This window comes from Platichthys flesus, chromosome 3 (assembly GCF_949316205.1).
Source record: "Platichthys flesus chromosome 3, fPlaFle2.1, whole genome shotgun sequence".
Lineage (NCBI taxonomy): Eukaryota > Metazoa > Chordata > Actinopteri > Pleuronectiformes > Pleuronectidae > Platichthys > Platichthys flesus.
In genome coordinates this window covers 18,227,812-18,254,095 of record NC_084947.1, presented here as the reverse complement: position 1 = coordinate 18,254,095, position 26,284 = coordinate 18,227,812, and the positions used below count along the sequence as shown (strand labels likewise).

The window sequence follows — 26,284 nt, the reverse complement described above, 5'->3', positions numbered from 1 at the left end:
TAAGCCTTCATACCAAAAGGTTTTATTTTCAGAATATCCGAGCTCCTTCAAGTTGAGTTCTACTACTGACTGTAACATACACAGGGGAATCTTTGCACATCACAGACATTATAGTTTACATGTTTTCAGCTGCAACGTGACTTTAGCTTCCTTTCTAGCATCAGATACGAGAATGACGGATCACATGTCCATTATAACACTGCTTGGACAAGAGTGTTGGGAGAGAAATAATAACTATAAGAGGAAATAGTCTGCTGAGAGTGCAGTGCAGACTCCATGTTAAACTTTGCAGTTCTCCACAAGAACATATGGCACAATATGTGTCAAAAGGTTAAAGGTCATTTTCCCCCACTGGTGGTGGATCTTTGGAGATATAATACCATTGATTGGTGTTTAGTTTTCACCCCCACAGAGAGCGAGCAGAATCTTCTCGTAGTCTCCTTTAGTGTCATCCTGAAAAACAAAACAAAAAAGTCAGTAAATATAGTAGATCTTTACCATCGATATTGTATTTTGAATATCCATATGTATATAAAAGAAATGAAGAATTCATAACACCGAGGACAGGTTTGTAGTAATTATCTTGGATCAGATGTTTGCTCACCAGAATATCCTGGTACAGTGCTTTGCCGTAGTTTTTCTTGTACTCGTTCTTGATCAGTTTCATGTCCAGTTCAGAGCGGCTCACCATGATGCGAGTCAGGATGTTTTTGCGGGTACCGCTACCCTAATGGGCAGAAAAGAGTTCGTCAGGAGAGGTATTTATCTCTGTACCTTATTTTGTGAGTATTCTCTGCATACTGTACCTTCATGGCCAAGTTGAGCTTCTCAGCAAAGAATGCAGGCCTACTTCCAACACACTTCACTGTGGTTATATAAAAGAATAGGTTACATTCACAGAATAGATATTTCAGTGTTAATGTTAGAGTAGAGCTTTATGCCTTTACCGACTGCAGTGAGACAGCTTTCAATGTCTCCTTTCATCTCCAGGTCGATAGCCTTGGCCACGTCCACTTTGCTGTACTTTGAGTATCTCTCAAACACTGAAGCAGAGGATGAAGAGGAAGAGCGTTAGAATCAAATCAGAGGAAACAGGAGGAAACAGGAAAAAGTCAGAGGTTACAAATGAGGCAGTTTGCCAGCAAACCTCTGCGGAGATGAGGGGCACTCCTGGTGGTCAGGATTTCAATGAACGCAGAGCAGTCTTTGCCCTTCCTCCCCTCGCCAGCCTCGTACAGAGCCCTGGCATCGCTGTCGACCAGCTGCTCGGAAACTCCTTCAGTCCTGCCGGCCTGTGATGAGCAGAGACAGAGCAACTTCACTGAAGTGAATCCAACCAAAACAGTTTCTGGTATCACTAAGGAAGGGAGGGTTTGGGATGACCCCGGCATTATACTAGCTGCACTTTAGTTTGCTGTCTGACAATAGCTTTTTTTTTTAAATCTAAATTTACTGTAGCAAAAGCCTGACTGATTATAATGCCCATCGGCACAGATTGTGAATAAATAAATGCAAAGTATCTATGATGTGCAAGTCGGTTATAATACTAGTTTCTCTGTTTGATCTCAGATAAGATCTGTGATATCTCCTTATTTCAAACAAGTCCTTATTTATGCTTAAATATGGTGATTATATCATATCACAGTAGGGAGTCTCTGGCCTGTGAGACAATTCAAATATGCTTTTTAAATACTCATCTTTTCGGCTATAAATACAAACTGGATAAAATAGTTGATAAAGGTTATGTGGTGAGTGGGATGACAGCTCAGAAGATGAAATTTAAATAGAATTGATATTTGGGAAGGAGCCTTGTTGCCGCTGCAGCACAGCTCAAACCAGATGCAAACATTTTTATCACTGTTTTTATCACATTTTTTAGAACTGCTCCTGGGAGCAGTTCTTCACATCTGACCCTTACAAAGACTCACTTCTGACCCAAACCTGGAAAACCAGCTGCATACCAACATCATCACTTCCATCTGACATCAGACGCCCAACCAACAAAGTTTTTCCCAGCCGTCACATTTAAGAGGTTAGTGTGATATATGTATTTAATAATATAGTATGGATTATCAGTTGCCCAAATATAAAACTCCATTGTGTTGGTATGTATAGCATGTGTGTGTAGAGGGAGTGAGATTGTTTATCTACTATGAACAACTGTTACTAGAAGCTTTTGAAGGGAGTGTTATGTTGTCTCAGAAAATAAGGACATCCTGGTACTGCGTCTGGATAATTGTTTGTGCTACATGTGTTTGACTGAAACACAGAGTGTAAGACAAAAATAAAATGTGACACAAACACACACACACACACACACACATTAACACACCTTGCAGAGTGCAAGGAGAGCAGTCCTGAATTCTCCACCGGTGTCGGACCTGATGTCGTCCTCCAGATCCTTCTTGTATTCTTAAGAAACACAGAAAGCATAAAGGTTAAAGGTATTAAATTAGTGCTGAAATGAAAAATTGTGTTTCAGCTAAATCATTTCTGATGTGTTAACCTTCTTTAATGTCCCCAGGCTCCAACTTTCCACTAATTTGAGTAATTCCAAACACTTGCTTAGTGAAACTAAAGCTTGTTACTTAATGATTTGTAGGCACTTACCCTCCTTGTAGACTTTCTTTATATCCTCAATCTCTCTGTTGGTCCGGGACGCCAAAATCTCTATGAGGGTGGGCTCCTCTGTTCCCAGACCCTGTGATGGGGATGCATGGATAGATGAAGTGATACAGAGAAATACATACCACACTTCACCAGCCTTATTCAGGGAAATTCCCTGATGTTCAGAAAACAAAACCTGAATTTGCAGAAGTGGGTGGCTATAACTGTGCATTGCCAAAGATGTCAAAACAATTACCATAGATGGGTTGCAGTTTGGTCTCTGAATGTTTGGGAAGTTTTGTATTTAACAGTGCTAATTTATTGGTTTGCGCCGGTTCAAAATGTGCCTGTTGCTGCGTGACATGGTTACAAAAAAAACTCACAAAGCTGAAATGTTACTGTGATGTTACCCCTTCATTAAAGTTGGAGGGTTGGGATTAAGTTTGATTTCTCAACAATCTCTCACTCAAAGTACTTGTTTTGAAATTGATCAGATGTGCAGTTTCTCAAGAAAATTGAACGACAGACAGAAAAACATGTTGACAGATTTTGCAGAAGGATGACAGTATTCAACTTTTTGCATTTGTGCACCTTCATGGCCAGTTTCAGCTGCTGGGCGTCGTACTGGGCTGGTGTTTTCAGCAAGGCCAACACCACTTCCTCCAGATCTCCCTTCAGGGCGCTCTTCAGCGCTGAATCGAGAGGCTAGCAAGGAAAAGCCATGTGTTTGATGATCATGTGCATAGCAGTTCTGAATCAATATATGAAAAGGTGTTCTGTGTTCTTGCTGTGACCATCTTGCATAACTCTGACTACCTTGCCACTGGCCTGCTGGTAAGCCTGTTTAATCTGCTGCCTCTGCTCGTTGCTCCTTTTCACCAAAATTTCAATGATGGTGTTTTCGTCCACACCTGCAAAAATGACAGGATATTGATTAGAATCATGATCATTTTACATCTAATGTGTAACAGACACCAAGTTTCAAATGAGCTCATATTTTAAATGGTAAATGGTCTTTATTCATATAAGGCTTTTCTAGTCTTGATGTACCAAAGTCACCCAACCCTTACTTTAATTCCATCAATTCAACCCATGTCATATTTTTCCTATAGTGTGAGGGGCCACATGGAGCTTTGGTAATTTTCTGCTACAGATTACAATATTTGTAGTAGTGCTGCCTGTTGGCCAGCAGAGGACGTTGAAGTTCTCATACAGAAGCTAGCCAACCATACTTAAGGGAAAGCCACATTGTCAAAATCCCGAACATGTTGCCACACGCACCAAGCGCTTGCCTGTGTGCATCATTTCAACTTCACCTTTTGCCTTGATGGCCTTGTCCAGGACTGCTGCGTCTCCGCTGGAGCTGAAGTTTGGTGCTGCAGTCACTGTTCCTTCATTCTTGAGGACCTAAATGACATAACACAGATTATGGTGTGTTTTGTAAATACTTATGTGCATGAGGCAGGTCATAACAGTGCTCTTTAAGAAAGTCGGAGCAGGTTTTATCCCCTTACAGATTTGTCTCTGAAAGCCGAGACTGAACTCGTGAAGGACGACCTTATGAAACTTTCCCTCGTCTCACTTTAACAAACGAGGGGAAGCATTTTGTGCTGCTTGCAGAGTTTACAAAGGGAGGGGCGAAAAATTCCGGCTTCTATGAGTCACACACTCACAAGACTTAGTTTGGTCATCATTCTTATTGCACATAATCTTTGATCAACCAGACTGGCTTTACACTTTAATAACAGTCCTCCTCTTATCTCCCTGCTCCACTCCTTTTCCCTTCCATCTGTACGAACATCTCACTCTTTTCTCTCTCTATCCTCCACGCCTCTCTCCCTCCCCTCGTCCTAAACACTACATTTTTCCACCCCAGCATACCACAGGATGAGAGGGGGAGAGAAAAAAAGTTGTTGGCAATAGCAACTGGAACTAAACCACAGAGTTACGTACTGAGTCATCGGGCAAGCCCAGATAGACCGTCTGCTGCAGGAAGGCTGTGATGAAGGACATGGTGGGACTGCTGGAGTCTGTCTGCAGGGGGAGAAGATAAGAGAAGACAAAATAAGACACGAGAAGAGAAGACAAGAGATTGAGAAGAAAAGAGATTGAGAAGACAAGAGAAGAGATGAAAAAGAAGAGAAGATGTCAGTACTGATGTGATCTTAATATGAGTACCTAATCCGGCATGTACTGTATTATTATTCTGCAAGTCTCTTGTGAGACAGAGCAGATGATCTGAAAACAAAACTACAAAGTGAACCCACTGTGTTCAAAGGTGAAACTATCACCACTTTTTATTGACTCTTCTTTGTTAAACAAATTAGCAGAGCAGCGACAGAAGGAAAGTGTGGGAATCCGCTGCTGGAGAGTAAATATACTAATATTTACTGTAGGTTTATATATTGTAGTTTTTCATGACAGCAAATATTTAAAGACTGCCTGACCACACCCACGTTCACCCCTGACACAGACATACACTTTGTTCTCAGCTACATTACACATGCAGTCTCCTTTATGATTACACTTAAATAATAAAAACCACCTTAACATTGCGTAAATGTTAAAAAAATAAAACATTACTGCTCCTTTACAAACCACACCCTCGGGGGTTTAATCGTTACTTTGAGGAAGTTTTAATGAGAATAAAACATCTGGCACCAGACTTCAACAAACACTCAACTATGAAGGTTGGAGATCTGATTTTGTTCATTGTAATGGTAAGAGAAGGACTTACCGCGCGGCGTGGGAGAAGAGGAGGACTGGGTGACTGAGGTTGAGGAGATGTTGGAACGACAGAGGCGTATTTATACACAGCAGAAACCCCACCTAGTAACGGGTGCAGCCCACACACTTCTCTCAACAGCGGGGAGTGGGTTGAACTGCAGCCACAGCTCCAGCGCGCACAGCGGATCAGCGTCCTCAGCGCGTCGTCGTGCGTAAAGTACCGTGCTCAGATCCTCCAGAGGATTTACAACAGTTAGTTTGAAACACATGCTGAGTGAGTGCCAGACTGTAATGTTTCATATAAACTGAGATCACGTGCAGAGAAGATACCTTGGATATGAGGAAGCTGTGCATGGTGAATCACTGTAATGTACTGGAGCACTTCTGTAATTCTTTTTTCTGTTCTTATTATAATACATTCTTTCATTTTTACATTTCAAATACTTCAGACTTTAAGAGAACTTCCTCAACATTTAGACATTACAATGTTGGCTTAAGAAGTTTAGGTCATTTAATTCATGCATTATTTTGCAATTCAAACACTTTTGGCACAACTCAATAGTTCAAGCATTCATGAGAAGTAGTAGTGTAGTATTTTAGTTCTTAGTTTGTTTTTGATCACAACAGAAGTACAGATACAGTTTCATTTATGTCAGAATGTCACACCCATCCAAATTAAAGCACAACCATTCTCCTTTGACATTGAATATATGAAACATAACTCTGGCACTGATTGGGCCTTAAACAAATCCAGTGTAAAGATCCTCCCATACACTGTTGCTATCACTCACCACAAACTAAGCAAACACTTAAACAGGAAGTGAATCCTACAGTCATCAGACCCTTCTGCAGATACTTTAGAAAAGCCTGCGTCTAAGGTAATGATCTAATGGACAATAAGGCAGAAATGTATGGCAACTCTCTAAACGTGCAGTTTTGGACTGTGACAAGACAACACACATGCAAGTGTTTGCATCTCTTCTACAGGTAATGTGTTCACTGCTAGGGGGGGATTATGTCTCCATGGCAAAATTAACAGTTTCATGTTGACAGAAGACAGAGTGAAGTGTGTGTATTGATCGTATGACATTCCTGCGGTTAACAGTGTTTCTCCCTTTGCAAAATTGTTATCAGGAGAGGAGGCCTCAATTCAATCCATAGCTCATTGTGTATCTATCAATTATCTGTCCTATAGAAAGAAGTGGACATTAACCTACTGAACATTCCTGTGAAGAGTCCAATTTTTATGTGGGGAGATGACTTTCTCTAAGGTGTGGCATGATGTCATGACTGTAGAGCCGCGGGCCTGATGACACTTGCAGACTGCGTGCCTCAACACACTGGCACACTCAGCTCACACACTGTAGGTAGGGCAGCCAGGATGATGACACATTCGACCTTGCAGAATTTAAATGTTACACTACTATACAGTGGAATACTGTCAGGGCACGTTTGGATTTGAAAAGGCAACGCTGCATTTTCAATAAAGTAGCATCATATCTGGATTTATCTTTAAGCAAGGTCTGTTGAACAGATGCTCAGGCTGTTGTCCAAATGTTCCAAATGAATATCCTAGTCTAAGAAAGTAGAAAGATAAGAGAAAGGAAATTATCAGAGGAGCTTGGCTAAGAACAACAGGAAAGAGAGAGTAGCTTATGTTTGAGACCATGAAATAGATTTGTTTTAGGATGTATATGGATCTACCACTGTAGCAAATATATTCCATCTATATACCAGATCATCTCCTCTTCAACTATAATGGTTTTATCCACAGTCCCAAATGCAAAAGGCATGGTCAAATACATTTTCTCACCACACTCATTGGATTTAATTTAGATTGAAGGTCTCACACACTTACATCATCATCACAGGTTTTGTCATTTTCTTTGCAGTCACATCAGTTAACAAATAGTTTTCGGGGTTTTAAAATAATGTTTATACAAAAAAAATGTAACACTGCATTGCATTCTGAATAGTGTTAGTACACACCTTTGTTCTGTTTTGCCTTATTTGTTGTGTTGATACATTTTTCTTTGTCTTGAAGTTATTGTGTCTTAATTGCTGTCCTCCTTCCTGGTATGGACAAAAAAATGAGGGTGGAGTCTGTTTAAATACAGAGGCCCATGGGTCAGACCAAGTGTTGCATTTGCATGGGGGTTTCTTTGTATCAAAGTTTTAGTTGTTTCATTTTATTTCTATCTATCATTTCCAAATGGTTTGATCAGCCAGTTTATATTTCTCTGTGTTGTCGATTGAGTTAATGTCCTGCAGGGTAAGCAGTACTTTTGAGTAGCCTATTGTGTGGTGGACATATGTTATGTGCCTAGGTCTCCAATTAATTTTTCATTCCTTTGTGTTTTGATCATTTTGGGGTGAATTTGAATCCCATCTTTACAAAATAAATCCTGTGCCTATTTGTCCTTTAACTGCTCAGTCCCTGACAATAACAGAATCACATAAAAACAACATCCCCTAACGTTTTAATGTTGTTGACCTATTTCCGGCTCATACCCTTCACCAAAGCTGTTGAGGAAAGTGTGGAGTCCCCAGGTAAACAAACAGACTTGGTGAAATGAGTGTGTGTGACTAACATGTGTGTATCAGTATGTATGAGTAAGCATCTAGTTACAATCTCTATCTTACACACTGGAAACCTGAGAACTGTTTGGGGCATCTCTTTGCCAGAAGGCTGTGTGGGGTTTAGGCCTGTACCTGGTGAAACTCCATCTGCACAGGTTTAATATTTAAAGACTGTTGAGAGTTTGGTTCCCCTTTGACATCAGGACCGACGTGTCCTCGTAAGCATAGCAGCACTCAAACTGCACAGACTCACACAGGAGGGACCTGAACTGTTCTGAGGCCAGGTAACTCTTTTTATTGTCAAGTTCATTTCTCTCATGAAAGTAAATGTGTTTCAGATGGTTTCATGTATTTCTGATTTTATATCAGTTTCATGGCTGTGTCGCTCATTTTCCAGGAAATTGAAATAACTTTATTGTGCCATTGTGCCATATCCCACAAAGTGACATGCAAGATTTGTCCTTTATAGCAAAGTGAAATCAGATGAACTTTGGGATTTTCTGTTCTTCATTGAGTGAAGCTTGCAGCTTAGTAGCTTGGAGAGTTCTGACAAAAGGATGACACTCCCTGAGCAAATCTGCTGTGTGAGCTTTCTGACATCTGCAAACAGTTTGAGGGTTGAGCAACCTGAGTTAATGCTTGAGACGAAACATTTCTGGGATTTGCAATTGCATCCATCTATCTTGGATCTGTGTGGCTTTAAACCAAAAATTAACTATATTTTATTTTGCAGATTCAGAGAGCAAATAGGAGAAAGTAGTGACAGCGGAAGCACCATTATACACACGATGTACGTGAACTCTATCGGAGCTGAGAGTGGATCATATTCACTGACCTTCCTGGGAAAGAAAGTCGGGAGACATCACTCTGTGGCTCCAGCAGGCAAGCAACGTGAGTGTAAGACACAACTAACATCTTACAAACACCTCACCAGCAGCAATGGATCGAGCTGCAGGATGACATTGACATTCTCATGCTCATTTCTGCAGCAGATATCGCACATTGTTTAGTGGGAGCTGCTCTGTGTGATGATTGTTTTGCAGGTTAGACGAGTCTTAAATATTTCAAATGCTTGGCTGCCTCTCTTGTGAAGCAGTGGAGCAGTGAGTGTATCAGAACCAACATGCCACACAGCTCCCGGCAGAATCTGGTGTGAGATCGATAGATAGATAGATAGATAGATAGATAGATAGATAGATAGATAGATAGATAGATAGATAGATAGATAGATAGATAGATTACTTTATTCATCACCGAAGGGAAATTAAGTCGTCATAGCAGCCGGTACATTTGAATACAATACAATACAATACAATACAATACAATACAATACAATACAATACAATACAATACAGTACAATACAATACAATAAAATATAAAATATAAAATATAAAATATAAAATATAAAATATTGTGGTAGAAAGAATAAAAACAGAAACACAATATAAATAGGTAGATAAGGTGCAGTGGCAGATGATGGTAATAGTACTGATGATATGATGGTAATGTTATTGTTAGACAGTATATAAAAATTAGTACAGTACATATAGTATATAATATATATATATTTATATATGATAGTAATTATAACAATATAATAGCAGTATATAGTAATAATATAATTTGTTGTTTAAGTAACTTGGTTCTTCCCTGCATTGTGTCACCGTAATCTAAAAAAATGTTTTTGCCTGAAAGTTATCTGTCCTCCATTCCGCTGTTTAAAGATTATACCCTGTTCCTCATTTATCTGTCTGTCTGGACAATTTTATTTTTCTTGTCTCAGGTGCCTGGGAGACACCAAACACGTCCACCGGCTCGGAGGACCCTCTGGTGTCCTCACGGGCCACACAGGTCCCAGTGGCCCCGCATGTGCTGGAGGTTTTACCGGGCAGCATACCAGAGCTGAAGGACGAGAGGCCGTATCCAATAATCCGCAACACACAGTTTGATGACAACACAGCAGGTGAGCCCTGCACACTCAGAAGACATAAACTGAAGCTTGTATAATCTCTCACTCAAAATACTTGACCCAATGATTACAACCGATCATCTGATTAATAAACCCCTCATTAAACATTTGAAAGTTCCAACTATGTTCCTCAGTCACACTCTACCTGCTCTTGAGCTTGTGCAACAGATAACCTGAATGTTTATTGTTTTAATCCAACCGTCTCTTCTCTTTAATCCCTCACATGATTTCTGTCTCTCCACTAAAAGGTGTTTCTGGGAGGAAAGTAACAGCATGACGACACGCCCCGATCCTGTATGTCGAAACACAGGGGGGGAGGGGGGATGAGACAATAGAGTTATAGAATATTCAGAGGAACCTTGTCGTGATTTCATAAAAACTTGACAAGAGTCATAGATTATTTTGAAAATGAAAATAAACAGGGCCTAAATAACACTAAATAATGGAACTAGTGACATTATTTGATTATCTGAATGAATGTATCTTTAAAAGTAAACATGTGTCTGTCACCTAAACATTACAATGATAAAGATGTAAAACTGTTATAAATCTAATAAATAAAATGTTGTCTTACTGAAGTAAATGTGCTTTATTGTTTGCAATCAATGCATATGTGCAAATGCAATAAACGGATTAAAAATACATTATAAATGACGTTTTTCAGAAGAAAAACTGTGATTGAACAAAGTTGAAACACTTTATGGAATCGCTTGACTTTGGATAATAAGAAGCGATGATCTGACACACACACACACACAGAGAGCTGAAGGAGTGATTCATGAGCTCTTACATCCAATTAAGAATATTTTAAATTAAATTGTAATTAGTGCATTCCTGTAAAACCTTTTAACAGCGGAAAAGCAATGCACCTTGCACTGACAGAGACGATACATAAATTACACGTTTTTTTAATTTATTTAAGACTCTGTACGTTTTTATTACTCAAGAAGATGTTTTAAAAATGTCTTATCACACAGCACATTCCTAACATTGTAGGCATTAACAGAGTCTGTTAAGAGGAGTCCAACTGCCCTCCAACGTTTGCTTCATTGTTCAAGCTGTTGCTCTTGACAAACCTCTGTGGATGAAGAGGTGGGCTGCGTTCAGGCGCTGGATCAGCATTGATCGAAGGAAACAACCTGGACAAGAGGTCAACCAAGGTGGTGTAAAATAATGAGGTGGAGCAGTATGTACAATGCATGTGTCTTTACATTAAGTTGTCAGGTTTTTGGGTAATTCTGTAAGAACTTAAGAACCAATATTAAGTGCCGATACTGATGCATGTGTCCACAGCATTTAGCTGTTACATTTCCTATTGTTGTTGATGGAAGATGAATTGGTTATGTCTACTGAATCTTCTTCATCTAAAAAAAAAAGTTCAGATAAAAGGGTTAAAAAAGTATAAAAGGCAGAGACTAGGACATGATGAGGGCCCCGACCAGACAACACTCTTTGTATAGGTGCAGGTAATGTTAAATAAATGTATGAACCGCTAGTTTAATTTTAAACACTAAAAATGATTTTCAATCTTACTAGTACTATAACTGTCAAATAAAATATAACTGTCACAGTGTAATGAGGTTGAAGTATGAGGTAGTGAAATACTCATGTAATGTATTAGTATTAGTTATCTAAAGTATAACTTAACTACACTATCATTTATATCCGTGGTTGTACAGCGAATGGTTATTTCTCCAGGCTCCTCAGACTCTCAGCTGTCAGACAGCAGTGATGTGTGTCAGGCAACAGAAGCTGAGAGATCACCATGTGTCAAGATGTACATCCCGTATGAGTCAGCTGAGCTCTGCATCACTCAGGTAAAATAAACAACACACAACAACTACTGTCCAACACATCAGTTTATCGATATTAAGAGTAGAATCAATTTATTAATGTTATTTATCAGTATTCTGACAAATGTGCGTGCGCATCTGAAAGTTACTTACTGAGAGCAGATAAAACAGTGTTTCATCTTGTGAAAGTGGAAATATTAGTGAGACATGTGACTAAGGGCTCTGTCCAGTTGTTCAGTGAGAGGGCATGCAGACACACAATGAAGTTGTTGTTGTGTTCTAGCTAACACTCACATGCACTGATGCTGCAACTGTAGCCCTGAAGGCATTTTATCAGTACCCTGACTCCATGTATTTTGTGTATTTGAGGTTCATGCATTCTGTGCTAACACTCAGGTAGCCGAGGACATGGAAGCAATGAAGAGAAGACACTTGGACATGGTGCAAGAGCTGGAGGAGAACTTCCAGATCACAGCAAGAGAGAATCGGGTGTGTGTGTGTGTGTGTGTGTGTGTGCGTGTGTGTGTGTGTGTGTTTGCGTACATGACAGTAATTGAAATGATGCTGTGTTATCAGGAATGGACGGTGCAGAAGGTCAGATCTCATTACAAGAACAAATTAAACACCCTGCGGAGAATCCTGGACCTGTACCAGGAGACAGTGGAGAAGAAGAACACTGAGTGGGAGAAGCGAGTTGTGGTCAGTGTCGCTGTCCATCTCTCCTTGAATGTATCTCTTGCTTAAGTCTCAAGACCCAAATCAACCTCATATTCTTTTCTCCCTGTTACATAAATATCTGGCTCAACTCCTGCAGCCCTCTTGTGGTACACTTTGCTCTTCCAGGACAAACACTTCAGTAATAAATCAAACTCTTTCTTTTTCAAAATGAATTCATCTATAGGTGACATAATGAACAGTAATTTGTGTATTTCACTTTTTGCTTGACCCTGTCTGCTGCAGGCCCTGACTGCTCAGAAGGAGCAGCTGCTGGAGGAGCAGAGAGCTGAGAGGAGGAGGAGTGAAGAGGAGGCCCTGCAGTGGCACAGAGAAAAGGTAGCATAGGAAGGGAGCGCCCTCTTCTGGTCACTTTACAGTCAAACTTCCTTTCATATTTATTACACAGACAGTGCTTCTCTTTTTCATTTAGAGCAAAATGCTGGAGGTGTTCTCCACCAGGCTGGACGCCCTGCACAGCCACCAGGTCTCCAGTGAGTCTGCATGCATTCATAGGCAAGTGAAACCATTAGCCTTTTTGGTACACCTTTATTAATGCTCTGTGACACCGAACAGCAATACAGGAGCTGCAAATGGCCCGACAGGAAGTAGGGAAAGTCCAAAAACTGTTGATGGCATCATCGCAGGAGCAGCAGGAAGTCACAGAGGAAGGTACAAGCCCTGAGGACAAAGAACAACAACAGACTGTGGTGGGTTGGGAATAGCTACAATGACAATCTGCTGCTCGAATCCCAGAACAGATTACAAACATATCTGGATGGTATTTCTGTGAGAATGATTAGCCAGTGTCATATTTTCTCGTTAACAATGAATTGAGACCAGCAGGGCCGTAGCAAGGATCTGAAAAACAGTGGGGAATGACAGGGGGAATGAACATGAACACTATCACCTGCACCCCATGCACATTAAGTTCAAAACCTAACTAATCGGATATATTATAGCCGCTCTTTCCCAGCTGCAACTGAATGATACACCTTTCTGATACTTCATGTTTTACATGATGTTGTAAATGCTGAGATTATTGTCTTTAATGATTTGGATAATCGGTGAATGGACTGTGTCATGTGACCCCCAAGTTCGTATAGCAGCTCTTGTTAGCCGTGCTTCAGTAAGCTCTACATCTTTAGAGCTTACATTATGATTTAAGTTTTTTTTCAATCAGATAAATCTGTTGATGCGGTTCAGGACTTGGTTCCAGATTCACACAGAGACCAGCCCCCAGACATTTTAGGTCATAGTCAAAATAAATGAAAAAATAAATAATAATTCTTTTTGTTATTATTATTATTTGAAATACTCCCAGTGGTTTGGGACTCAAAAGAACGAACAAGGCCAAACAATTGTCCAATTCCTTCTCTCTGATAACCTTCATTCAACGGCCATAGCTGAGAAGAATAGATTTTGTGTCGTCCTGCGAACAAACAAACAAACCAACAAACAGATAGAAACAGGTGAAAACATAACCTCCTCAGTAGAGATAATATGTTTTTCTGACTTGGGTGTTTCGACCCTTTGCTTTGCTTGTTTTTGTAGGATTGCAGTAAGTCAGATCTGCCACTGGAGGGGGCTAAAGCCCGTCTGGAGGATGTAAAGGAGTGTTTGTTCCAGAGGGAGAGAGAGATCAGTGAGCTGCTTGAGGCAGAGAGGGGCCCCGTCCCTCCTTTTCCTCAGCCACCCTGCAGTGTTCTGCTCCCCACTCTCATACACAAGGTACATACACAACTGTGAACCTGCACATTGAACTCCTTGCTCTGTTATGCTCAAGTATGGTACCCAACAAGTGCTTTGTTTTGTCTATCAAGGCTCATGCAATCTGCTGTGCAGGGAGTGAGAGCCGAGCTCTTCTGGACCAGATGATTGAGGAGAATCGTTTTGCTCTGGTTGAAGCCAAAGACAAACTGGACGGTCTTAAGATGACTCCAGAAGACAGTAATGACAGACAGGATAAGACCACTGATTCAAAGCGGTTAGATCTCATGGAAGCAAACATTACATCGATTTGTGTTTGTTGGAATAGCCAGCCTAATTATTATTCAAATTATTTTCTTCCACATTACAGGTCAAGCGCGTATGAATCAAGTTTGTCTTTGCTCCAAGACAGTGTGAGGGAGTACGAGGTCTCTCAAATGGCTTTAGACTGCATCAGAACTGGAGAGAGCCCCGAAACAAACGGTAAATAAACAGCTTCAATCCACTGAAAATGTTACTTAGTACCAGTAAGAGTTAGCAAAGCAGGTAGTGATCTGGGGCCTCGATCTGAGAGGCGGCCCCTCAGGAACAGCTGATTACATTAGTCCATGGCAATTACTTTTATGAGAATCCCCTTATATTCTACATACTGGAGACAGCAACAACAAACCTTTCTGCCGAAACCTTTTTAATTCTATAAAAGACTAAATGTTTGTGTATGATTTGCCTGCTATAGGATAGAGATTTGCACAACTGATATGTGTCTGCACAGTGGGGCCTTTGTTTATCACCTGGATTTTGGAGATTGAAATTATGCTTTTTGGCATTATATACTTCTTTATGCTTCTATTTTGGGTAAAGAGGCGCACACTCTTGGTGACTTATGATACTTCATTTCAACATGTACTGTAATGTAATGCATCACTTACTACAGCTGTATGTTTGTGTTACTGAGTATGAGGTGCACCTGTTATATCAGTGGTTTTAAGTTTAAACAATTGTTTTACTCAGATTGTGATGCAGTCTCAGAGCTGGAGGACATTTTGGGACAAGGGACCATCCGAACCCCAGAGGGAGTGAAGACGGTTGGGCAGCAGCTTGTCTTGATGCAGGATCAGGTTGTGTTTCTTTAATCAGACAGGTCTCTGCTGACACCAGACCTCAGGGCTGATGATAATCTCCCAGCTGCCGTGCAGTGCATTAAACAACAGGAAGAGACGGGCCTCTTCCCTCTGTAATGTCAGTAGTGAAATTCCAGCTTCCACTGGTGTCAAGCTGGTGTCAATTTAAGACATGATTTTAATCTTGAATAATGAAGTATCATACATAACCCTATAATATAACGGTTTGGATTATATTTCATGGATTTTGATGAGAATTCATATTCTTGTATTCATGAGCTCATATCATTTGGTGCAGATCCAAATAGACATTCTAGATGTAGTGAATTTAAATGTGGTTTCATGAGGGGACTGTTGGACCTTGGTGGAGGTGCACTTGAGTGTCTCTAGTTGTATAGTTGTCAGTGAATCAACACTCTGACCTTTCCAATGTAATTTTTTTTAATATCCAACTGAAATTTAACTGAAAGGAATTTTTGATATATTTGCATTTTCATATTCTCTTCTCCAAAGCTCAAGCAAATGAAAGAAGAGAATAAGAAAATAATTGAGAACTACTCATCAGAAAGGACAATGAGGATGAAGTATTACAATATGGTGGAAGATATGAAAGGTACAGAAACAAATATAAGTTTTAAACCTAATAATTTTTAAGATTATCAAGGTTTCACGTTTTGCTTTTCCCCTCAGGTAAAATCCGAGTGTTGTGTCGGATTCGGCCACCGAGCCGAATCGAGGCTGCACAGGGCGAGGCTGTGGTTGTGGATAAAGTCGATGAGTTCTCTGTGAAGGTGGAAACCGCTCGAGGGCCTAGGGAGTTTCAGTTTGACAAGGTGTTCTGTGCCGAAACATCTCAGGAAGATTTGTTTCATGACACCAACAGGTGAGGGGAAAGATTACTTCTAAAGCAGGAACTTATGCAGTTCCCAAATTTACCATTAAGCACATACAATGGGCACCAAATGTGTTTCTCCACCAAAAACTTTAAAAATTGATCCTGAAATGAATGTAATATTAATGATGCAGATTAATGGAAACCCCCCCCCCCCCGAGAGGGGCGTGTAAGCCCTAAAACTACAGATTTAATGCTCTCAGCTAAGTAGTTCCGAATATTTTTTCCCCCCACAGACTGATCCAGTCAGCCATCGATGGTTACAACGTCTGCATCTTTGCATATGGCCAGACAGGTTCAGGGAAGACCTTCACCATGGTGGGCGACAAAGAGCAGAAGAACCCAGGGATCTTGCCGAGATCTTTTCATGCCATTTTTGAAATCATCAGAGAGAACAGCACCAGGTTTGACTACAAGGTGACGGACAGGATCCCACTGGGAGAAAAGATCTTAGAGAACCTCACATCACCTTTTAGTCTCTGTCCATGCCCTCCACCTCCTTCATGTGCTTCCTTATACCTTAGGTTTCGGCCTATATGCTCGAGCTGTACAACGACAGGTTGCAGGACCTCTTTGTGAGCCTTGCTGGTGAGGCCCATGCCCTGCCCCAGTCCCATGGCCAGGCCAGGCGAGTGGAAATCAAGAGGAACAGAAAGGGGGTTGTGTTCGCCCAAGGCGCAGAGACAAAGGAGGCTTCCAGTGCCCAGGAGCTCTATGCTCTGTTCCAGCAGGCCTGCACCAACCGACACATCTCTGCCACCAGTGAGTTCCCTGTACCGTGCCATGCTGCCTAGTTCAAACAGGGCCCTGCTAAATGGTTTGGATTAATCGTGTTAGTTACAGTCAGTGTGAGGGAACATCAGCTCAGTACATCATTACCAGAATGGACATTGAGTGGCAGAGCAACAACACTGTAAATCCAGTTACAACGTTATAAACAACAGTAACAAATAAAGTCGATTGACAGTGGGTACTGGCAAGTTTATATAAGGCTCACACACTTAGAAGTTCTGAGGAAGAAATAGGAATTAGAATTATGTGTATTTATCTGTAATTATGCAATGTCTTTCACCAGAAACTTGACTTTAGCTTAAATGATTAGATGATCATTTGATTTGTTGATCGTCCATAATGTTGACAGTTGGTGTGTTGATCTGTAGTTGAGATTTCAAGAAGCATTTCAAATATTTTATTAAATGTATGTACAAAATTCTGAAGATTTATTATTTACTGAAAATAGTTGTTTGTTGGGGCCCTAAAAATCCATACTCCTATGTTATGGTTTATTTTTTCCAAGAAATGAATGTGGAGAGTTCTCGCTCCCATCTCATTGTTGGCATCATGGTGGAGAGCAGGAATCTGACCAATGGGAGCGTGAGCACTGGGAAGCTGAGCCTGGTGGACCTGGCAGGCAGTGAGAGAGCAGCCAAGACTGGCGCCAAGGACCACCAGCTGAAGGTGCGCTCAAACCTTATGGCCCAACAAGTGACATTTCTAAGGGTCTCTTACAATGCTCTACTCCTCTGCAGGAGGCTAACTCCATTAACAAGTCTCTCAGCGCCCTGGGTGATGTGATCTCAGCCCTGTCTGCGGAGCTGCCCCATGTGCCGTACAGGAACAGCAAGCTGACACAGGTTAACTCAAAAACTTGTGAATTCAGAACCAATGAATAATTATCGTAATATAATTTCCATCAACAGCAATATAATAAAAGATTAATATAAATCAATATATTGCTTATGCATTGTGCAAAAAGATAGGAAGAGTATACAGTAAGTTTTTTGCATTGTCTGCTCATAAAGAAGAGAAGTAAAACATAAAGGAAATAAAAATGTTACATTTAACATGAAAATTATTTCAATCATTGATATTAACTGATATGAAATGTACACAATTGACAAAGACTGTAGCAGTGAGCATTAAGTTGCTAATTCAGTGTCCTCTCCCTCAGGTGATGCAGGACTCGCTGGGCGGTAATGCCAAAACCCTGATGATCGTCAACATTTCTCCCTCAGAGTGCAACGTCGATGAGACTCTCACATCCCTCATGTACGAATCACAGAGAGAGGGTCTTCCTCTCATTTATCTGTCATGTTCACAAATAACACCTGATCCTCCTGAACCCTCCAGTTACGCAACAAGAGTGAAGGCCATAACCAACAATGCTCAGAGAAACGTGGAGAGCAAAGAGATCATCCAGCTGAAAGAGGTACAGCGTGGTTTTCTTTTTTATTATTTTATTCTCAAATTCTCAAAAAAAAACATAACATGGCTCCTGATCCCCTGACCCACAAACAACAGTAGGAGCTTTTTCAAAAGGAGAAGGTAGACGTGAAGGTAGAATGGAAGAAAAAAAAAAATAATATATGAATGGGAACAACATTAATGAATAAACAAGAGGCAATGTTAGTAATCCTATAGCTTACTCTGACGACCAAGAGTGTGTTCTGGTTACATTTTTATATCAGACCTGATATAGGTGTCTGTAATGTGTCAATACAGGTCCAATAGGGCTTCAGGATTTTCAAAAAGGCTTTATAGTTATTTTCTTAAGGTTTGTGTGAATTAGTTTAAAGTGGAATGCAGTTATTAATTGCCCCAAAAAGTTCAGTTATGGGGAGATGTGAAACAGATTCCCACAAAACAGCTCTGCACTTCTTGGCAATGCACAAATACATTTTTAAAACAATTTATTTCTGTTTTCTTTATCCGTTATTTCTGCCAGGTGATCATGAAGCTGAGGTCGGGACAGACTGCGGAGGAGGAGGATGTCTGACCTCTACTACTCTACAACATTGCAGTGAAGTGGTTGGATTGGATCGTCTTTCTTGTGTCTTTTATTCGTCGCTTCTTAGGAACGAGGACGCATTTTTTTTACAATTTTAACATGATATTTAGTCACGTGCATCGCGGGACGGTTGACATCACTATCGGGCACATTCATGGGATTGCGTGCAGTTTGTTGATGGGTGCTAGCTGCCAGGTCTATAGAATGAGGCCCCCACAATATGGGGCCCCACGTGTAACTGAATAGGCAAATAGGAAGTCAGTTAGTCATTCAGTGTGCCTTCTATTGTGTGGGGTAAACTGCAATGAGTTAGTAGCCCATTAGAACCTGAGAGGTTAAGTTTCCAGGGCCAATGACTTATATATATTTGCAGGGTCAGGTCCCAGCTGGGAACAGACGCTCTCACACACGCAAAGGCCTTTGTTATGTGCTTTCTTTTTATGGTAAACTAAAATTAGAGCTTTATGACAAAAGGTAAACGCTGCGTAAAATGTGCCAACATTGACAGTGGACGATTTTTTTGTTATAAGGTTATTACATTAAAGAAGTAGGTCAGGCCGTCAATAATTAATTTTCCAACATGTGTATATGCTACTGTTTCTTGAGGCAATTATATGATTTAAAGTCATGGAAAGATGATTCATTCATCTTTCCATGATGATTCATTCTGCTGCTTATTGGTTTGTTTTTCTCACAATAGAGGCCTTGTGTCTGACTAAAACTGTCAGAGCAAATCCAAGGCTTCAAACAGAAAGTGCTATAAGTTTCTATAAGTAGGCTGTCTTTTGTCTTCTTGGGCCTAATCGCAATTGTTCAGCACTTTTAATATATACCGCGGGCCCAGCAAGTGCTTTTCGTTGTTACGCCATGTTAAAGCCATGATTCCTATAGCTTTGTGTGCTGTGTTTTATTGGGTGCTTTAGATCAGAGGTTGTGCAGTGCATGTTCTCATGTGATTTGTTATTCTTTAATGAGGGCGATAGTTTAAACCAGACTGTGGATGGGAACAAAGTGAGGGACAAAGACACACAGTGCTGCAGTAAGCACATTGAGGGCTGAGGCCGTGGTCTCATCCTCTGGCTGTGTTTGTTTAATCAATCCACACGAACCAATTCACGGTCAATGGTTCGTATACATGACCACCCACAGCTCAGCTGTGATTGATGACTTCATACAACAGGGGAGCTGTCACTGCAACAGGATGCTTTTGAGCAAAATTTGCATCACAAAAAGATATTGTTAGAGGCTATAGGTCTATACTGTTTTTAGTGAACATATAACTCACTGGTTATGATTTGCATTAATTTCACTCATTTTAAGTAGTTTCCCCTTTAAAATATACATAATAAAAGTATCTTGTCATTATCAACTCTAATGAGGAGAAGCAGTTGATGTGAGTTCATCCTGTCAAGAGGTCATTCAACATGTTTGCAGTAATAAATAATTGAATGGCTCTGACAGACATGATAGCACACAACAAATGAATTGGTCCTTGCAATGAATGTGTTAAAAACAAGAAAGAAAAGTCTTGAATTTACATATCTACTCCCTCTTATTCAAACACCCATAAACAGAGTCTATAAACATGAAATTAATCTTCTACAGCAAATTAATCTGCGTACTGCCAGCTCACTCTGCACTTTAAAGGTCAGGCATCCAATTATACGTTTTTTGTTACTTTTAAAATCTTAGACAATTTTTAGTCAATTTAACACCTTTTCCTGGCTATAGAGGCTGGTGGAGATAAGAGGTTTGCAAGTTTGAATCCTTTGGACAGACTATTGTTCGAGTGGTCTTAAGGCCTTTGTCAGGTACAGGTATGAATCTGTTGGAAAAGTATAAGAACACTCAGTAGACTTCCCCAAAAGTTTAACCCAGAGTTGCTGTGGACGTAACTTTCAAACTTTAATTTTAAGGATAAAGTTCGCCACAAGGATTGTGCCCAACAACCCCATTTGTTCAAACTGCTATGCTTCTTTACATTTATCTTATGAAAATAGAACCGCCTAATTTCACGCTTCGCTGTCCTCTTTATTTCACTCAAAGACGTCTGGGACTATATCTAATCTGAGTGTGTGGGAGGTCACAGTGCTGATGGGAGAGGAGGAGGAGGAGGTTAAAAATGTCTTAATATACACTTTTCTACACTTTTCCCCAGGCAGCCACTGGAGGAGACTATGGAAGTGGGACGAGTTAGCTCGGCTCTGCGTCCCTCCGAGCGACATTAAAAAGGAGGAGGATCCATTGAAGGGATGGGGGTTGAAGACGGGTCGAAGACAAGGACACGAATGGGATGAGCAGATGATAGAGAATGCAAGTGATGAGGAGGAGATGGAAGAGAGGAGGCGAGGAGGGGAAGAAGAGGGCGAGTGAGGGTGAGGATGAACCCTGCGTGAACACAGTTTGAGGCCTGGAGCGATGATCATCAATCTGAAACAGCCTCTCTCTCCCTCCCTCAGTGTTTAACTGTAACTAATATCTGAAGATAAAGACTTTTAATGAGTGTCTGTTTTCAGCTAGTTTAATTTTTAATGTGGTGGGACAGGAAGGCAGAGGGACTTTACCCACCCTTTCAGAATATAGGCCCAGACGCACTTTGAATGACCCTCAGCCGTTTAATATTGAGTTCAATACATGAAGTTAGTTTGTATTAAATGATATTAATGTCTATTTTTCAATGTCTTACATAAAGATTGATATATATGGTATAATTCATCTTTGTGCTGATTGTTTTGACCACCTTTGCCAAAACAAATATTCCAATCTATGAATAGAGGGAGGTGTTGTATTTCTGAGGTGTGATGAAGGTTTGCCAAAAAACAGTGGCGGATACAAAATAATTAGTATTTGTGATATTCCAAAACGTCCACACAGAGCATTATCTGGGGTTTTGAAGATCTAAAACCTGGAGGAGATGGTGAAACAGTATGGACGTGGTTTCATCGTCAGACCAAAGTCAGTGCTGAGATCCAGCTCCTGCCCCGGGACATTTTCAATCTGCAGCCCGTGGAGCAGTGTGGTGAGAAACACAAACATCTCCAAGCGAGCAAATCCATCCCCGAGACAGCGTCTCTTCCCCATGCCAAAGATGAGAACCTTCTCCGTCAGCTCCTTGTTGAGGAGTCCTGACGGACCCAGGAATCGTTCAGGGCGAAACGCGTCCGGGTCACCCCATTGATCACTGGGACAGAGGGAGAAATATGAAGACCAGTAATGTGCACCATTTCTTATAATTCACACCATACAGTGTCATGTTAAATCCAAAGTCACGATTAAGTGATGATTGCTTGTGGCTACTCACGCATCATGATTGACTTGATACTGGTTGATGAAGACACATGTGTCTTTAGGAATGAAATATCCATTCAGGGTGATGTTTCTTGTGGTGCTAAAAGAACGGAAAGCGTGAACGTCTCATCAGCTCCCTTATGATGATCCCTTAAATTCATTAGATCCTGTTTTTTATTTGGATCTGCACTAAATTGTGCACACTCAAGAACCAGGAAATGTTGAAACACACCCTAACTCACAATGTTAAAGAAAAAGATTCCTGGATCTGCCCCTGATTTATATCCATACCAAAATTCCATGTGTCCTTCCTTGGGTCTTGTCCCACCCCTCCACAAAATTGTACAGAAATGGGTTTAGTAGGTTTGTGCAATCCTGCTAAACAACATAGCATGCATTGCAGACATACATATCTTTACTGTACACAAAACGTCTGTCTTACCAGTGAGGTATGGTGAAAGGGATGTAGGAAGCATGACGAAACACTTCATATATGAACGCCTCCGTGAAAGGCATCTCAGTCTTATCTGAAAACCTGGGCAGTCTGGCTGTGCCTATGTGGTCATCTGCAAGAGAGAAGAACTCCTGTAAGTTTCAAATGTAGGGAACTGGTGAGTGTTTGCACAAACTTTAAAACAACAGATTTCTGAGGGATTTTTTAACTTTGTTGGTGAATGTTGAGCAATGAAACATCACAAATAGACATTTCACTGCAAGATAGAATGCTTTCGAAATAGTAATACACATCGTAATCTTATGGATATGCAATAAGTATTAACACTGACACATTTTTATATATATTTATTCAAGTCACCACAGGTTGTTGCAACATAAACTGGACACATTACAACCCCTCAGCTACGATGCAGGTTGAGAGCTATTGAAGCTGGGGTCTGCAATGACATCAAATCCCTCTACAGCTGATTATTTCATCTGACATGACGGCATGATCTTTCGTTTTAATTTGGTCACAAGTTCTTGTATGTAAAACGTAGCTGCAGCTCAGTTCAATACTGAGAGAAAGGACTGAGTTGTGTTGTCTTATTTGAGTTTCTATCTTTTCATGAAAACGCACTTCACAATTACAAAGACATAAATATGCTCATCTTTCAAATCAATGTTGCTCGTTTTAATTCACTAATAGGTTTCCATTAAAGTGGAGAAACTGCTTTAAAGAATAGAGGGAAAGCTTCTCAGTCAATTCATTGTATTAATTGAAACTTAATAAAGTGAAACGTACAGTAGGTGAAGAGTTTGAGTCGACATGTGTTCAATGCCTTGCGTGTTACCGTCTTTGTGTTGGTCTGGTTCAACTCTCTAACCTTTTTGTCTGTCTTTCTCTGGCTGTTCGTGCCGCCCTTCTCTCTCCCTCCCTCTCTCTCTCTCTCTCTCTCGCTCTCTTTTCCCGATTCAGCCCGGTTCTTCTCTAAGTGTGCCCCCCTCCAACCCATCCCACCTCCCCTCTGTGAAAAACGCAACGTGCCTCGGAACAGAAGACAGCAGCACTTCTGTCAGCAGACTTCAAAAGTAGCTCTGGCATCAGCAAATTGGATTGATCTTTTGTGAGTTTCTCTCGTGGCTGTCAGATTCTGCCTGCGCGGGGAGGGCTACCGGGTCCGCACATTGTTTTGTTTTTTTGTTACAGTGATTTTGCCTAAAATGTTGATGTGTGACACTTCCTATTAGACTTCTGTGGCAGGCTCCTCCTGTGATGATGATACACTAGCTAGAATTAGATGCATTTTCACATGATTAGGTCTTTAAAACCTCACTATTCTGATTTTATTTTCTTTATGTCTACTAGTTTGGTATCACCAATAAACTCCCAGCCACAATAATCTTCTCATTAGCTATGCATCAATAATGTTATATTATTCTTAATATACAATATCAAAACACAAGACAGTACCTATCTCCTGCTGGATTCTGTCCTGGACGTCAGGAAACTTGATGAGGTACAACAGGCTCCACTGTAAACCAGCAATGATGGTGTCAAATCCTTCAGAAAATAACAAAGAACACTACTGCAATGAAAATAGATCAATGGTTTCGATCAGTACAATCCATTCCGTGTCATTGTCACTGTTTGTCATCGATGAATGTGCTGCTTCCAACCTGCTCCAAAGATGTCTACAACAGTGTGAATGATCTGAGAGTTGGAGAGCACAGACGTTTCCTTATTTTCCTCCCTGTCCTCACAAAGTGCAATCAGAGCGTCTGTAATATCCCGGATACAGTTCTGCAATCACACACACACACACACACATTCACATACACAGACACAATATGACAGGAAATTGAATAATTTTTGTAATCATCACCATCGCCGAAGCATCAAGCTATCTTTGCTAACAACAGGGTGAATGTGATTGTGTAGAAATGGTGGTTTAAATTTTAAAGGCAATAATCAGGGAAGAGACAGTATAATCAGTTATGGTACGACGCGTGTCTTCCACTGGGTTGCCAATTCCTAATTAGAGTGTGTGCGAACATTTCATCCACTCTGCACAAGAACAAAGGTCCGTCCCAGGGAACTTGTTTGTTATTTTTTTGGCTGTGGTCGCACTCACAACTACTACTGCATGAGTGCAATGATAGATTAAATAGTGGGCAGCAAATTAGTGCGACAGATAAAAAGAAAATAACACTTTGCATTACGTTATCCACAACATGAGACTGTCCTGAATATATGATTTTAGTATTTTGTGATCACCTTGCAATACATTGACATGGGTCAAGATACAAACCATCCCAACAGTAATATTAAACCTCTCATTATGGTGCCTTGGTCTTGATATTCATGAGATATGTTTGTACTTTTCTTAGAACTATACATTTTCTGTTGTGTGTCCTTCAAAACTTCACATTTTGGCTTCACTCATGTATTCTTCTGTGTGGTGTCTGACAATCATCACTCAAAATATGTGATTTGTCCTGAAACACTCAGAAGCTGATTTTGTTCTTCAAGAAATGCAGTAATGTCTGTCTGTGCAAAACAATAATGTTGACTTTGCTGTAGCTGCATCTATGTGTAATCATGTATTTCTTTTGCATTATCCTCCTTCTTAACTGATATAAATGATGGTCCACCAGTGAGTCTACGGGTCTCCTTACCCTATTAAAGGTGTTGATGTGCTCCTCAATGCTCCTCTCCATGAATCCATTCATCCTCTGAATGTGCTGCACCATCTTCCTCAGAGATGGACTCGGAAAGTAACGAAACACAGGGAAAAAATCGGCCAGATTTCCTGCTGCAAAGATCCTCAGGACCTCATTGTTGATGTGGACAATAGTGAGAAACTCCTTATCATTGTAGTCATACCTTTTCCCAAAGCAGAGGGCACACACAACATTTGCCACTGAGGTTACCAAGGGTATCACTGGATCTATGCCCGTCACATCTTGGCCCATTTCCCTTTTAGCAGCAACCTGCTCCCGAAGCACCTCCACCATCTCAGCAGCCTCAGCACAGACATGCTCCTCCAGCAGGCAGGTGGCACCAGACCCCCTGGGCTCAGTCTGGGAGAAAGACCTGAGGGCGTTCTTGCACAGCTTCTTGTGGAGCATCCAGGCCGGTCCGTACTTCTCACTGAAGGTCATACTGGTCCCGTTGGCCACAGCAGAAAAGGTGAAAAGGTCAGGCCGCCCTGCAAAAGCATCCCCCTGTCGGACCAGTGCCTGTCTGATGGTGGAGTATCCGCTCAGGACCACAACAGTCAAGGAGCCCAGATGTATCTGAGTTACAGGAATGATCACATGATAGAATGAGCAAATACCTCATCATTAGACCATCTTAAATGTTTCGCACATTTAACTCTATATACCTTGAAAACATCACCATATTGGAGCCTCAGAAGTGTTAGAGAAAGATGAATCTGGTCCCCCATCTGGAGCAGGTTACCGACAAGGGGCCACGGTGTGGGGCCAGGAGGAGGAGGATATTTAGTGTGGTCCGACTGGGGGTTGTGTTGGTGGCTCTTTCGGCCCCTGAGGGCCATCAGGAGGAGGGTGAGAAGACACAGACCGACAGTGACACTAGAAATAGAAGTGCATGGGTTCTCCTTGATGGGCAGAATCCCAAACGTCAGTTTCAT

General features: G+C 41.0%; 3 protein-coding genes across 3 annotated transcripts; 1 reads left to right on the top strand and 2 right to left on the bottom strand.

Moving 5' to 3' along the window:
* anxa1a (annexin A1a) lies at positions 1–5,489 on the bottom strand. The gene is made up of 12 exons (XM_062382974.1): positions 5,345–5,489; positions 4,561–4,641; positions 3,924–4,014; positions 3,424–3,518; positions 3,199–3,312; positions 2,611–2,701; positions 2,333–2,412; positions 1,148–1,292; positions 948–1,043; positions 807–865; positions 605–727; positions 1–453 (listed from the first exon to the last, which is right to left on the bottom strand). The coding sequence occupies exons 2-12, from the start codon at positions 4,618–4,620 to the stop codon at positions 394–396; spliced, it is 1,014 nt and encodes a 337-aa protein (XP_062238958.1). The 5' UTR covers positions 4,621–4,641; positions 5,345–5,489; the 3' UTR covers positions 1–393.
* Positions 5,490–15,756: 10,267 nt separating this feature from the next.
* On the top strand, positions 15,757–21,564 carry si:dkey-96l17.6 (uncharacterized). Its single transcript, XM_062381859.1, has 10 exons — positions 15,757–15,835; positions 15,913–16,105; positions 16,351–16,531; positions 16,639–16,876; positions 17,412–17,572; positions 17,644–17,748; positions 18,066–18,163; positions 18,245–18,323; positions 18,840–18,914; positions 21,061–21,564. The coding sequence occupies exons 1-9, from the start codon at positions 15,796–15,798 to the stop codon at positions 18,888–18,890; spliced, it is 1,146 nt and encodes a 381-aa protein (XP_062237843.1). The 5' UTR covers positions 15,757–15,795; the 3' UTR covers positions 18,891–18,914; positions 21,061–21,564.
* An 86-nt stretch (positions 21,565–21,650) lies between these two features.
* Positions 21,651–26,284, bottom strand: LOC133939992 (cytochrome P450 1A1). The gene is made up of 7 exons (XM_062381608.1): positions 26,015–26,284; positions 25,305–25,925; positions 24,306–24,429; positions 24,100–24,189; positions 22,633–22,756; positions 22,204–22,290; positions 21,651–22,083 (listed from the first exon to the last, which is right to left on the bottom strand). The coding sequence occupies exons 1-7, from the start codon at positions 26,282–26,284 to the stop codon at positions 21,801–21,803; spliced, it is 1,599 nt and encodes a 532-aa protein (XP_062237592.1). The 3' UTR covers positions 21,651–21,800.

Coding starts and splice junctions, on each gene's coding strand:
- LOC133939992 (XM_062381608.1), bottom strand. CDS start 26,284: ATGAAACTGACGTTTGGGATTCTGCCCATCAAGGAGAACCCATGCACT. Junction 24,190..24,305: donor TGTAGACATCTTTGGAGCAG/GTTGGAAGCAGC, acceptor TATTTTCTGAAG/GATTTGACACCATCATTGCT. Junction 22,291..22,632: donor CCTTTCACCATACCTCACTG/GTAAGACAGACG, acceptor CCGTTCTTTTAG/CACCACAAGAAACATCACCC.
- anxa1a (XM_062382974.1), bottom strand. CDS start 4,620: ATGTCCTTCATCACAGCCTTCCTGCAGCAGACGGTCTATCTGGGCTTG. Junction 4,015..4,560: donor TGGGCTTGCCCGATGACTCA/GTACGTAACTCT, acceptor TATGTCATTTAG/GTCCTCAAGAATGAAGGAAC. Junction 454..604: donor CACTGTACCAGGATATTCTG/GTGAGCAAACAT, acceptor TTTGTTTTTCAG/GATGACACTAAAGGAGACTA.
- si:dkey-96l17.6 (XM_062381859.1), top strand. CDS start 15,796: ATGAGGATGAAGTATTACAATATGGTGGAAGATATGAAAG. Junction 16,532..16,638: donor GCACCAGGTTTGACTACAAG/GTGACGGACAGG, acceptor CTTATACCTTAG/GTTTCGGCCTATATGCTCGA. Junction 18,164..18,244: donor GAGACTCTCACATCCCTCAT/GTACGAATCACA, acceptor TGAACCCTCCAG/TTACGCAACAAGAGTGAAGG.